We start from the raw sequence: 14266 nt of genomic DNA on the forward strand, positions 1-14266 counted from the left end.
AAGAAAGGAAGAAGAGATAGGGGTGGAAAGATTACAGACAGACAGGGAGTTTGATGAAGGGTACTGCCAGTGGGTTAGATTAATGGGTCGTACCACATTAGACAGCAGTACCTTCTAGTCTACCACATAATAACACGTCACTGAAGTGAGTTGGAAATTGAGGAGGTCAAAGAGAGGGTCACCGGGGTGTTCTCTTATATTGAGAGGTACTTATTGTACCCCGTGCAATGCTTCGATTTACAGTACATCGAAGTCTTACTATTGGTATTAAGGCAATCAGAAACTGTCTGACTTTAACGACTAAATCAGGTTTTAAATAAAATTCATAAGCAGTTTCAATGGTCAACAAAATAAATTTAAGAGAAATTCCCTCCCTTGGAATAAAACGTATAATTATAAAACATTTATATTATCTAAAGTATACCAAGAATTCATTTATTTGGTTATTTATAAGTGGTCGTACTGTAAAAGAGTTACGTCCCTTCCTACAGAGCTCTTCAGTGTTGGAGGATCGACATGGAAACCTAACAATATGGCTGCCATTTCTCATCAATAATGTAAACATCGGATTAAAAGTAACCTTGTGGCTCTATTGGATGAGTTGACGAAGTTTTGGTTGATGAAACGGGGCACCACAAGATAAAGGAAAGGTCAAATAATGGCGGTAAGAAAAAAAAGATTCCCTATCCTTGTGAAAATCTCCATTTCCCATGTGTTCGAGTGCATCAAAACCATTTTATTTTCTAAAATTTTGTGTGCCTCTGCATCTGGAATCATCACCCATATTGCTTTAGTCCAAAATAAGGATTTATAAATCTGTTTTAATCTTGTAGGAAACAGAAATAAAGGGAAGGAAAAAATACTCCTCAAGTGAATGGAAGAAACTGACTCCACAAGAAAAAAGCCGCTATTTAGCTGTAAGCAATTTTTTTTCACAATATTTCATATTTTCATTAGTTGCCATACTAAAAATTGTTTTGAACTACATGTTCTGTGTGGTCAAAGAAGGCCAATTGCACAAGAAGCTAAGACTTAGTTTTCTTAGTTCTAAGATCATTAAGCTCTATTTATACCTTTTTATGCATTTCAGTATGAGGAACCATCAAAAACTATCCAAGAAACTCAGTTACAGTGCAAAAAAAGATTGATAGAATTACGGAAAGAGCAAGAATTGTAAGACTTTTTTCTTATTTTTTTATGTTACATTTATCGGCATTATTTTCTTGATGTCCAGCTGTAAATGGGTACAGGAACGATTTCAAAACCATAATTTTTGTCACGGGCCAAGTGGTATAAAAGATCCTGATTATTCCAGATGACCCAGCTGTAATAGGGTAAAAGCTAATACAGGAATCCAATCTTATCTTTTAGTCCAGTTGGTAGACAGAATTACTGGGTTTCATTTTAATTGAAGGAATAATCTGTTTTTTTTTTTTTCTTTCTTTCAGAAAAAATGCACCTCCTAAAGAAGATGAATTAATGGAAAAAGAGAAACATGCAAAATTAATAGGACAATTAAAGTAAGTCTTTTATAAATACACCAGAAATGTCACTGGAGACACTTTGGACAAGAAATTCATGATACCGGTACTCTTGTTTGATTTTAACTTTGGTGTGTTTCAGGGCAGCAGAAGCCAGAAATAGATTAAGAATTATGAGATTAAGATATCAAGCCAACAGAGTAAGTTTTGTTTTATAGAATACAACTATTATGTAGCCAAACAGTTCAGAGATTAAGCCAGATATGACTGGCACCTGCACCCAAAACTACCCCAACAGATGAAATGTAATTGATATTACAGTAAAGAACGCATTATCATAGCTAAATAAGAGACCCGTAACAAGTCCTATTTCCAAACCAGTTGTCCTGATGAGGATTTTATATCAGAGACACATGTCAGCCCAACTTGGAGGAGATCAATTTGTATGCTTTAATTCTCTAGTGTGCCACTGTTCTGTTTTTCAGGCTCAAGAAGTCAGCCATTTGATAGCCTGTCAACCCAGTGCTCTGAAAGCTGTTCGACTTCAAGCTCTCGTGCCACCATATCCTGATACTAAAAGCAGGAAGAACAAGATGGACAAGCTAGATGTAGGTTTATTTTTTCATAAAACTTTCCACTGGTTGGACAATTAAAGGGATTGTCAGCAACTGAGAGAGCTTAATTACAGCTATCTGTATCGCTTTTCAACAATTAGAAGTGTCAGGTGTCCAGCAAGTGTAAACATGCCAAAAATGGCATTTAACCAATGAAAATCTAAAACTAATTTGAATTTATTTTGTTTTGTAGATGGAAAGAGTTGAAATTTTATTGGAGGACACGAAAGGATTAATAACCAATAGAATCCATTGACACTTTGTGATCACAAGTAATAGACATGTTTCGCACAAAACATTTCACATCACTATACTTTAAAAACGAGGATAAATTGCCTCATTCGATACTGTGATAAAAAGTGTATTTACTGATCATCTTCTCGGATACTGAGGAATCTTTTATAGGAATCGTTAAGAATGTGTGTGTGAATCTTTTTTTTGGACAGTGTTGAATGAAATAGAAACCAGAATTATGAACAGAAATGGAAAAACCTGGTTTAAGAATTTTAAGAAGATTTTACCGTACAATATTGTATACGAGAACCCCTTGGGATATTTTATGTATGCTATATATATTTACACTAATAAATTATCATAAAAAATTAGTTTTTATCACTTGTTATCTCTGATATCAAAGGCTTTCAATCCCACTGTCACTATCTGTCACAAAACCCTTGATAACTTTGATAATAATCTTCAAACAATATAATGAATTCACCTGTGAATGAATTTATTGCCATGTGCAATAATGAACTCCATTTTAAACCATAATGAAATTCCCTGTGAATGAATTGATGATCATGTGCCATAATGAAATTCCCTCTGAATGAAATTATTATTGTGTGCCATAATCAATTCCATTTAAAACCATAATGAAATTCCCTGTGGATGAATTTATTGTCATGTGCAATAATGAATTCCATTTTAAATCTATGAGTTTCCCTGGGAATAAATTTATCATCATGTGCCATAATGAATTTCATTCTTAATCGATAAAGATGAACTCTCTTTTCTATTATAAATAATTAATTCTGTTGGGTCTCATGAAAAAATAATGAATTCCATCATAAATAAACTTAAAAAATTCACTGATTTATATACTCAAGACAAAAGAAAGTACTCAATAGCTTGTCAGAAAAAAAAAGAAGGTTATCAGTGGAGAGATAGATTGCTCAATCTCCAATATTAACATATCTTTCAACCACTAGATTAGGGTTAAGGCCTGTAAAGGGATTGTTTGAAGTCAAATGGAATTTGCAATTTTGACACCAAAAGTTTTTCTAGAATTAAAGAATCCACAGATGAGAATGGAGAATCTAAGAAAGATTTTAAGAGTTAACACACACAAAAAAGCCGTAAAACTTCCTTTAAAGCAGTTTTATCAAATAATGACTAAATCTAAATTCACAGATAGACTAAAATATTTGAACTAAGTCATTTAGAAGCAGCAAACCAGTTTTGTCTCATATGGAAACAAAACTTTGCTAAAATATCTGGGTCAGTCCCTTCAAAGTATCACAAGCCGGCAAGAGAACTGAACAAGTACAAATAGTCAGCTGATGAAGGCCATGACTAAACAACTTCTTTTAGTTAATATCTCAAACATCAGATAGGTATATTTATATCTGACCTAAATATCTCCATATACCACAGTTTTAAACCAATCAGAACACTTCATTATTGTGATATATGAACATATAGCCAATCAAATGCATTATTAAGTATGGTATACGAGTCATAACTCCCAGTAAATAATAATATTGTGAAGATATGTATATAGTATTTTATACTAGTGATTAATGAGTATCTGACCTGTGACCTACGCATAAATCTGTGCCATAATTTTTGACCAATGAAATGCCAGTTTTAAAAGAGGTGGTATATATGTTGTAATTGTATATATTCAATGGACTATTTTGTTATAGTGAAGTTTATGGGCCTTCACAGTGGCTGTAGAGGATTCACATATTCTTGGCAAGGCAAGTACCGAATATTTCCAAATTTTCAGTTGTCATGACAACACTGACTTATGCTTTTGAAGCACCAAATGCTAAAAGAGCACTGACACATTATGACATATGTTACTAAAGCTATTCAACTTTGACACATTTGTCACTAATATACAAGTCTTAAGAACAACTTTGTAACCTGATTTCACTCTGCAGTGAGGTCTTCCATTCGCATATTACTTATATTAATACATGCAAAATTTTCAGTTAGTTTTTAACTATAAGTTACAATATTGCCAACTAAAAATATAATCTTTTTTGTATTATATGTTCTATTTACCAAATTGTTTGCAAAAAAAATGCTCTGATTGCCTTAAATTGAATAAGTAAAGAACATTACGAACATATTTTCAATGATTAAGAACATAAGTAAGAAATGGTATTTATGAGAGAATTTGTTTTGGTGCCAAATTCGAAAGATCACCTTGAAGAAGGTGTCCTATTTGTGCCTCTTTATCTTTCATACAAATTCACTAACTTAGAACTTTATCATAATCGGTCAAACCTAATTTCTAAACCCTTTTTTTCCAAGTTATGATTTTGGATTGTCCAAAATGACCCTTAAAAACTGGAAAAGCTCTTAGTTCCCCAAAATTTTGAAACTGCTAAAATATCCTTAATTACTGGAGTCAAACAAAAATGTTAAATAGAAAAAGCTAATTTTCAGGGAATATTCACACACTTTGTCAATATAGATATGTATATTAAAGTTAGGTTTCCCCAAAATTTGTTCATTTTCCGATGCTTATTATTCGTCTTATGAAGCAGGATTTAACTATTTTTAAAGATGGAAAATGGAGAAATTTCAGTGTAAAAAACCTTTTTATTTCATCCTTGATATATGTTTTATTTAAGTTGGGTTTCCCCAAAATTTTGTCATACTCCGATGCTTATTTTTATCTTATGAACCAGGATGAAACTATTTTTAAAGGAACACATTTCTAAATACTTGACATTTTATAGAAATGCACTTTAAACACTAACCAATGCAAATACTAAATAAAAATATCAACTTTTCATTAAAAATATGGTGACAACTCAACCGATAACACGATCAGGTTTTCTTGGAAAAGAAAATCAGAATCTTGTCCCACATACAAAAGATTAGAAAACTTATTTCAAACCTATAAATTGCGTTCAAAGTCCATATTTGATCAGCCTACTCATTTTAAATTAGAAAATATTGTATTAAAGTAAAACCAGAAATAAGAAACCACTCAGAGTTACACGCTCCACGATCTTGATATCTCCATTTCAAACTTTTAAATTAAAATATTTATAAAAATTTCAATTAAGAACTATTATAATTGGGTAACTATCCTAAATTTGGCTTTAGTTCTTCATTCAAGCATGAACTGTTTCATTCAGAAAACTAAAGTAAGTCAACTTTAAACAGATTAAATTGCTATCTATTAAGTTAATAAAGCTCAATTTTAGCTATCTGTAACACTTTTCAAAATTAAAGTCTGGCATCCAGTTACCCTGTGATAATAGCTGTATATGGGAATTTTAATAACAACCTGACAACAGTCTAAATGTTGGTTAGTTTCTATTGAATAGTGTGAGAATCACATGAATTTGACTCCTGAAAAGTGATATGGATGGCTGAAATCTGCCTCTATCAGTTGGTAAAACTGTGTCTCTTATTAAATTGTAACCTTAAATCATGGGTTTTCCAAAACTGTATTCGAAAATAACATAATAAATTTTTAATGTATATAAATCCATAAATAGCCTTAAATCTGCTAATGTTTGCTTAACACATATTTGTATACGCTGCATAAATAAGCTATCTTAAAATCTTATTTAATTTTAAATGAATGTGTTTCTATATATAATGATTAATATGTTATCTATAGGACTAGACAAGATATTATATTTATTACATTGTAAAAGAACCATATGTCAGATTTCAATTTTGAAAATTGACAATATGTTATTCAAATAGGACTAGACAAGACAGACAGGTTTATTTTAATTAAATTGTAGAGAAACACATCACATTTTTATTCTGTAAAAGGCTACAGATAGCTGGAATTAACCTAACTAGTAATGTTAGGGGATCATGGAAAATTTTCTAATTAAAAAAAGACAGAGAATTTTGGCAGTGAAATTAGAATAAGTGTTTCATTTTTTCTGGTCTGAAGGGGCACCATGGTCCCCCCTCATTACGCCACTGTAAGGTCTCTTATAAATTCATGGCAACTTTAAGCAAAAAATATAATACAAATTATTGATTTAGTTTTATATAGCGTGATCAAGTTGATGAAAATATTGTGAATTATTATTTTTACTCATAACTGTCGACTGAAACAGCTGTACAGAATACATTATGATTATAGCAATGGTACACTAGAGTACAATATGTTCAGCTATAACCAAAAGAACATTAGACAATTCCAGAACATCACTAAGTTACTGTTACCCACCATGTCCATTTTTTCAGATGTTCAAAAATAGGAACTGAAACATATGATATTGAGAACACAACGTATTCTTTTGGATATTGTATATGATTTTAGATGTTCAAAAATGGAGCACATCATCACAAGGATCATAAGAGGACAAAGGAGCATCACTTTGATATGGAGAACACACTATGTTCTTTTTGAAAAACCAGTGCTGTATCCTCGCACGATTTCATATAAAAATCAACAATTTTCCATTTCTTTTCAGCTATGATTTAGGGGGAACCAACAGATGTCAAAATGCCGAAATCCCGTCAACTTGAAAGGGATAGAGTTATTTCCCTTGTTGCCAAGGCCTGTTTGTTTATGACCAGTACAGTAGTAGTGGGGTATTTTTTAATACCGTATAAACCACCAAAATTACCAACAGTGTTTGACCGTATTATATATACTATGAGGTGGCAGACATTTTCTTTGCTGACACTTGCAGCTGGGATTGGCAAAGTAGCCAATACGCGTCTGCAAACAACCGCCATTGATCCAATCAAAGGCAATGGAGAACATCATGTGACAATCGATGTTCACTACGTCTCGAACACTGTCGAACAATTATTCTTAAACGTGATTGGACAATTCATACTATGTACCTTTTTAACATCGTCTCAAATTCGCCTCATTCCAATTTTAGTGTTCTTGTTTGTGATTGGACGCATTACATTCTGGATTGGTTATCATAAATCGTACTTGGACCGTGCTTTCGGTTTCGCGACTACATTTTATCCAAACATTATTGTATGCCTTGCAAATCTTGCGTTTTTAATTTGGAATGGTCCAAGTTATGGATTTGGATTAATATGACATTTGTGAAAATCCAAGTTGTATTTCTATAATAACTTTATAATTGAAATGTGTCAGAAAAGTTAGAAAGTTTTTAATTTTGTGTGATGCCTCAAGAGGGACATGTCATTCAATAGCAGTCCCATTTCCACATTTTATGCAAATTTTATGCCAAATAATGCAAGACAACAACATGTTTCAAAATCATTGAATGCCAAAGATGCCTTTTTTCCATTCCATAGTCATAATGTTAGAATATATTTTGTAAAAATGATTTCCCACTAGCAAATCATAATCTTTCAATGAAGAACTATATAATTTTTCATTGAAGCACTATATAATTTTTCATCCAAGAACTATATAATTTTTCAGTGAAGAACTATATAAAGTTTCATCCAAGAACTATTTAATTTTGAATTCAAGAACTATATAATTTTTCAATGAAGAACTATATAAAGTTTCATCCAAGAACTATTTAATTTTTCATTCAAGAACTATATAATTTATTGAAGAACTATTTAATTTTTCAATGAGGAACTATATAAGTTTTCATCAAAGAACTATATTGTTTTTAAGTTTTTCCCACACACAAATCATATTTTTTCATTAATTACCCAATATAATTACATAGCAATTTTTTTAGGTTTAGTATAATATATAATATTTATTGATTTGTTGATGAATTTAGCCCGGTGATGTTAAAAAAGTGCTTGGTTTTCTTCAATTTTTGTTTGTCTTATTATATCGTGATCATCCTTATAATTTGTGATAAAAATTCTAGAGGAAATTGTTATTTATTTAAAACTATACTAAAAACTATATCTAAAAAAAGATTGCTTTGGTCAATTTCTAATTCAAAATATTGTTTGTCTTATCGAATCGTGATCATGCTTATAGTTCGTGATTAAATATAATGATCATATTTATAATTGTGATAAATATCTGGGTGCTGTTTGTATTACCAATTGTGATGGTGTTTTTAAACTTTGCCAGCAACAAATTCAATGCCTCTTAAATTCTTACTGCAATTTTACTAATTAAATGGTGCATTAAAAGTGTGATAAAAATTTTCATAATCTTTCCTCGAATTCATAATTATCTTTTGCATACATGTAACTATTTTTGTGGAATCATACTAAGCAAATAATTTAATTTTCAATTGTTTTAAATAAATATTATATAAAGAGGTTTTTTTTACTGGCCCTTGATTATAATCTATATGGTGATTTCAGTGTCATTACAAGGTCCCTGATTGACTGACAGTAGCGGCGCTAGCCTCCTGGAACTGTGGGACTACTGCCAGGATTGAGAATTCAATGCTGAAGCTCATAGGCACAAGCCTGCCAGGGTATGAGGTAAATTTGAATTGATTTGCTCCATTCAGACACATTTTTTTCTTGCAAATGAAGTGGGGGTACAATTGCATTTCAGGGAAGGGAGGTGGGGGGTTTGAAAAGTGGAACACAAATAAAAAATAAAAAATTAAAAACGGTTATTTAATTTCAAGATTTAAAGTTAGCTACCCCACTGTATCCTTTTATGGTGAGTTTTTTGGCGGCAATAAAATTAGCAGACGCCAAACTCTGCTGAAGACTTTTGCTCTCTAATATGGAGTCTATAAAAGCTGCGACGAAGGTATCTCCCACACCAAGTGAGTCCACAATTTTAGAGTTATCAATTTTTTCACCAGTGACGTCTAAGATATCATTCCCATCACGCTTTGCTGCAGCGCCTTCATTGCCCCATTTACATATCACAGTTGCACTAAAAGAATTCAGAAGGATTCTTGAAAAATGTCGGATGGAAAAAAGGTGATATGTTTTATAGGACGCAGATATTTCAATTTGAAACAAATTAACACAAAATTTACCCTGATGTACACTGCAAGGCATAGCATATCTTCATTTACATTCAGAAAAGAGGGGTGTAAAACTCCATTTCATTTAAATGATTAGAAATTATACTTACTCTTTTTTGACTAAGGTGGAAAAATGCTGTACAGTAGAATTTTTATCTTTAAAACCATTCTTTGTGGCATAATATTTACTTATAAATAAATAGTCTACTTTATTTACCAGGCCTTCTGAAAAATATACAAACACCAGCTTCAAACTAACAAGAATTGTATTCAAGTTATCCCATTGTACACGGATATATCATATTTTTGTTAACATTGTATAACACCTGAAGGACCTGGGTTTGATCTGGTAGGTCAAGACAAACCTTTGGATTTTTCCCCCTGTCAATGATACAGGTATGAGGGCCTCAAACAGAAATTCTCTTTGAATAGAATGTTGCATTCCCTAAAAGTTCTGAATGGAAATAGGGTAGACCTATGCCATCGTTCTGGCAAAATGTTTCCCATTGTTGGCAGTCTTTATTATACCAATATATAAGCAGAAAAGCAGCATATTATTAAAATTCCACTTCATTTCTAAGGCAGTCTAAATATCTTACCTATATTTGTGATGTGATCAGGGTTATCTAAGCCTACTGAAGTCACTATATTGTGTTTGCTTTCTAACTTCTGTATTCTATCTAAAACCATTATTATACATTCTACATTGGGACGACCCTAAAAATATCAAATAAAAACTTATGTAAAGGGCAAGCTGGGGAGATTTTTTAAAATTTCTGCAGATTTTGGAAACACATTGAGCTTTTTCATTCATTGTCGTATAGAAGGGAATTTGAAAATCTGTTTTTCTGTCAAGCTTGACCAAAATTCTAGAAACAAAGGAAACTATAAAAGAACTCACTTCAAAATGGATCCAGCAATATTGATGTAAGTTTTGTAAAATATCTGTAAAATCTTCTTCTTTCAATTCAGGCAAATCTCTGTAAAAGTTATAATAAAATATAACCCATTTTCTTGGTGCTTATCAAAATGGGCAATACCATGCAGTGTACAATGAAGGAAATTTTGACAAGACAGCCCCTCCAACCTGCATCAATGAAACCAGGTTGTGAGAAACAACAAAGACTGTAGGCCTACTTACTTGAGAGTATATAATACAGTAGAAGAACCAGTATGTCTGGACAATAAAACAGTAGCTATAGGAACCTCCTTGCCTTCTGTTAATACACAGTGGTCTGTATTAATACTGTATTTCTGTAAATCATCCTTTAGAAACCTGCAAAATAGAAGGCCTAGTTATGCGAAGACTAAATAATCCTGAAACACACAAGTTCTGTTTTTGGTCCTCTCTTAAGGACAAGACACTTTCCATGTCAGCCCTTCTGGCTTGTATCACTGACAAGGGTAGATCAGGTGTATTCTAAGGTAAACATTAACATAAAGCTACACTTACTGATACTCTGAACTATCTTTTGGTAAAACTGTTAACAATTCACATGGCCTCCCCAATGTTGATAATACTGATGCTGTATTGGAGGCATTTCCTCCTCTCTGCCAATAATAATCCATGATTCTGAAATTTAAAAGGGGAATTTACAGACATAAAAGATCACATCTGTCAAATCTGACATCTGTTCGGCCAGCAGCTTTTTCATGTTGGTCAAAACAAAGCTGAGAATCATTCAGGCGGAGAGCAATCATAATCCAATTTCATTGGTTACTGTTACGCTGTTTCGCAATGACAGCTTTATTGACACTTCGTTTTTACAAAATATAAATGATCATTGACCTTGACAACACTGCTGCTTACCCAGTGTCGTCTGTGTCTTCCTCGGGAAATGTCTCTACCACAGTGACAATATCCACACATGTCCAACCAACACATAAAACTCGTTTCTTTTCTGAACCTATCTTTTCTTCCATGGGGGCTGCCATTTTCTTTTTATCAGCTGAGCCATATAATCAAAGGGAAGTAACTCGATTTAAAATTTTGAAAATGGCTAAAGAACACGTTTAAGTTAATAAATTTTGCGACCTAAAACAAGCGTAGAAAGCGGCTTTGAAATTGGCTTTTTTGGGGTGAACTTCTAATCTTTTAAAGACATTTTACTTCATTTACAGGGGGACTTTATTTTATTTAGGAGATAATAAGCATTGGCACTGCATTAATTGACTTTTAAGGCCTATAGGATAAGCTATGATCTTTCGACAAACAAAATCATGTCAGTATTCGAAAATATCGTACTATTTACTAATGGACTCCCCAAAAGTGACCCTGAGTTGAAAAACATAATCATAGAGTCTCGTCAGGAGTCACAATATCATGAACTCCCCAGGCTAACCATCATAGTAGCCTTCAGACTTGATTCAAGTCAATAGTACAACTTGCCTCAGCATTAGCAGTTAGGCTACAAACAACAATTAATTCGCCATCATTTAAAATCGAGTTACGTCCCTTAGACCATGTATAAATTTTTGATTTATTGACCATTGAGAATACTTAAAAAAATTATCTATAACCTATTTTAATCACTGGTTTCTGTCAGTATCGAGTCGGTTAGGGTAATAACAGATCCATGATAAGTTCTCAAGTTAATAGAATACCCTAGCCCTGACATAGGCACATGGCTTTTCTCCCAGTCTCTTCTACTTTGTCTTACCCCATTTCTAATCCCGTTCTCATCTGCTTCATTTCCACAAACCCCACCTGTCTCATCCACTTCTCTAATCACTCCCAATATATCATCTCTACCTCCACAACCCCTGCCCCCTTCATAACTTAGCCCCAGCTCCTGTCCCTTCTTCTTCACTCACCCATAGCACCACACCCCAGTCTTTCCTTCTCCATTCCTGTCTGCTAGACCCTACTTCATTCCCCATTTGATTCTTTTTTTCAGTTGAATGACATTATCTCATAAAACACTGCAGGGAGAACAATAATTCATTTTCAGTATTTTATTTTATAGAATCATTTAAACATTTGTACTTTGTTTTTGTAAAATATATTATAATGTACATTTATTCTTGCATACAGTCAACAGTGTCCAGTTAAACACAGATATTTATAAATATCTCTGCTCCATCATCAATTCTAACAACCTCTATATTTTACCCATTTACCAGTACTTTAACAAATATACTTAATAAAATTCTTTTGCAAACTTAAATAAATTTTCAAAAAAAGGTATCTAATGAGCTTTTTTGAAGTTTACGTTACATCTATATAAAAATTCTAGCCACCATTTCCAAAACTATTTTCCTGATGAGGATTTTATGTCTGAAACATCATGCAGCATCGATCATTCCATCCTAGAATTTTGTTAGTTGAGAACTGAATCCAACACCAATCAAATTAAGTAACAGGAATATTTGAATTCCTTGTATCAAAGGCTAGATTTTATTTTACTGACTCGCCAACCCTTGCTGAATCAAAGTGGTTGTCTAATGATATGTACATTAAAAACATAAATAAGGTGAAAATAACAATAAAATTAGGTACAACAAAGTTTACTTTCAGAAACTTAAAGATTTTTTGCTTCTGACTGAGAATTTACCACAAAAGGTCTTGAAATTTTTTAAGTTAATAAATAAATAATTCTAGTACAGACCAGCTGTGAAATAGTCCTAATATAATAATAAGTCATTAAATATTTGCTTTACCATAATACACTGAACAAATGACCAAGATTTGAACTCACAAGCGCTATTCTTCCTATTGACGACTACAACTTGCTGGATTGAGCACAAAATGCCATAAAGTTCTAAATAAATTAACAATAAATACGAACCCTGATAGTTAAAAATCGACAAGAAATCAACCAAAAATATCATAAAATAGGCCCTAAAGGTATATGGGGTTTAAATATTTCAAAACACAAACTCATTTGCTTGCTTACTTTTCACCATGTTTAGAACTGTTACCCTCTATTTTGAATACTAGATGTCCTGATGAGGATTGTGTATCTGAAACATGTATCAGCAGCATGTGATGAGCTTTAGTCAATTCAAAAAAGATAAAAAAAATCTATTTAATGCTCTTCCAAAAAGCCATTTAAAAAGTAGAATTTTGTCATTTAAAGTTAAAAAAAACTAAAAGGGGATGTTTCAACTAATAAATTTATACACATCTGTCACAGCCTACATTTTCCTGAATGTTTTCTGTATAAATTAAAATCAACTTTCAAGAGAATTTCAGTTGATAAAATTTAAAAACAGACACATCTGAAATTTCATAAAAATAGTCCACATATTATACATAATTCTCTTTCTATATACATTAAATTATACATAAATACACCTGCATGAAAGAGATTTTGTCATTTAATTATTTACTTCACCAGCTGATTGGACCATCTGTATCACTTTTCAAAAGACAAATATGATATGGGGTTGTATAAAAAATAATGACTGTGTCAATATCTATTGAAATTTTCAAGCCATAGTCTTAATTTAGAGTAGAATTTCATTTTTATAGGCTATGGTTAACTTGAATAGAAGTCTATCAACTGGTGAAATGATAAATTAGACGACCAATTCCCTTTAATGACATGGTCATTGCTTTTGTGGACAATCTTGTTTTCAGGCCAACTTAATTACCATAAGGCCATCATTTCCCAAAATATGTCCAAAATGCATAAAAATTACTCATTGCAACAAGTTATAAAAATTTCATAAAAAGCTTCTTTTAATTCAGAAACAAAAATAAAATTGCATCTTGCTCTTACCATGGTAGTCCGAGTTATAATTGAAACCCTTGATCCCATAAGCATTGAATAAAATAATCTACCATTAATCATTTAGACTGCATTACAATTGGTGGCACTTGATTTGTGGCTTCTGAACACGTTCTGTTTGTGAAACACTTCAGAATTGTCAGCATTTCAGCAAAGATGGAACATGCTCTGAACCCTCACAATCAAGCGCCTCCAAGATGGAGGATATTATTCAAATGAAAACATTCCTGAGACCTCAATTTACAGTATTCAATGAATATCTGCTAGTAGGATCAAGGGATTATGTGGAAAACTCGCACTGCCTTTCAGCCAGAGAATCAAAAGTG

General features: G+C 32.3%; 2 protein-coding genes across 2 annotated transcripts; one reads left to right on the plus strand and one right to left on the minus strand.

Moving 5' to 3' along the window:
• The first annotated feature begins 466 nt into the window (after positions 1–466).
• Positions 467–2699, plus strand: LOTGIDRAFT_236793 (hypothetical protein). Its single transcript, XM_009067909.1, has 7 exons — positions 467–664; positions 834–917; positions 1091–1173; positions 1449–1520; positions 1624–1681; positions 1967–2089; positions 2289–2699. The coding sequence occupies exons 1-7, from the start codon at positions 659–661 to the stop codon at positions 2349–2351; spliced, it is 489 nt and encodes a 162-aa protein (XP_009066157.1). The 5' UTR covers positions 467–658; the 3' UTR covers positions 2352–2699.
• A 6127-nt stretch (positions 2700–8826) lies between these two features.
• LOTGIDRAFT_204853 (hypothetical protein) lies at positions 8827–11139 on the minus strand. Its single transcript, XM_009067910.1, has 7 exons — positions 11018–11139; positions 10661–10780; positions 10349–10483; positions 10109–10187; positions 9807–9924; positions 9318–9432; positions 8827–9113 (listed from the first exon to the last, which is right to left on the minus strand). The coding sequence occupies exons 1-7, from the start codon at positions 11128–11130 to the stop codon at positions 8852–8854; spliced, it is 942 nt and encodes a 313-aa protein (XP_009066158.1). The 5' UTR covers positions 11131–11139; the 3' UTR covers positions 8827–8851.
• Between the last annotated feature and the right edge of the window lie 3127 nt (positions 11140–14266).

This window comes from Lottia gigantea (genome assembly GCF_000327385.1).
Source record: "Lottia gigantea unplaced genomic scaffold LOTGIsca_87, whole genome shotgun sequence".
In the NCBI taxonomy this organism is placed as follows: Eukaryota; Metazoa; Mollusca; class Gastropoda; family Lottiidae; genus Lottia; species Lottia gigantea.

What these genes read in the sequence shown, in the direction of transcription:
- LOTGIDRAFT_204853 (XM_009067910.1), bottom strand. Translation starts at nt 11,130, where the DNA reads ATGGAAGAAAAGATAGGTTCAGAAAAGAAACGAGTTTTATGTGTTGGT. An exon ending in AAAGATAGTTCAGAGTATCA is followed by an intron (nt 10,484 to 10,660) that starts GTAAGTGTAGCT and finishes TCTATTTTGCAG; the next exon opens with GTTTCTAAAGGATGATTTAC. An exon ending in ACTGTATTATATACTCTCAA is followed by an intron (nt 10,188 to 10,348) that starts GTAAGTAGGCCT and finishes TAACTTTTACAG; the next exon opens with AGATTTGCCTGAATTGAAAG.
- LOTGIDRAFT_236793 (XM_009067909.1), top strand. An exon ending in AAAAAAGCCGCTATTTAGCT is followed by an intron (nt 918 to 1,090) that starts GTAAGCAATTTT and finishes TATGCATTTCAG; the next exon opens with TATGAGGAACCATCAAAAAC. An exon ending in TTACGGAAAGAGCAAGAATT is followed by an intron (nt 1,174 to 1,448) that starts GTAAGACTTTTT and finishes TCTTTCTTTCAG; the next exon opens with AAAAAATGCACCTCCTAAAG.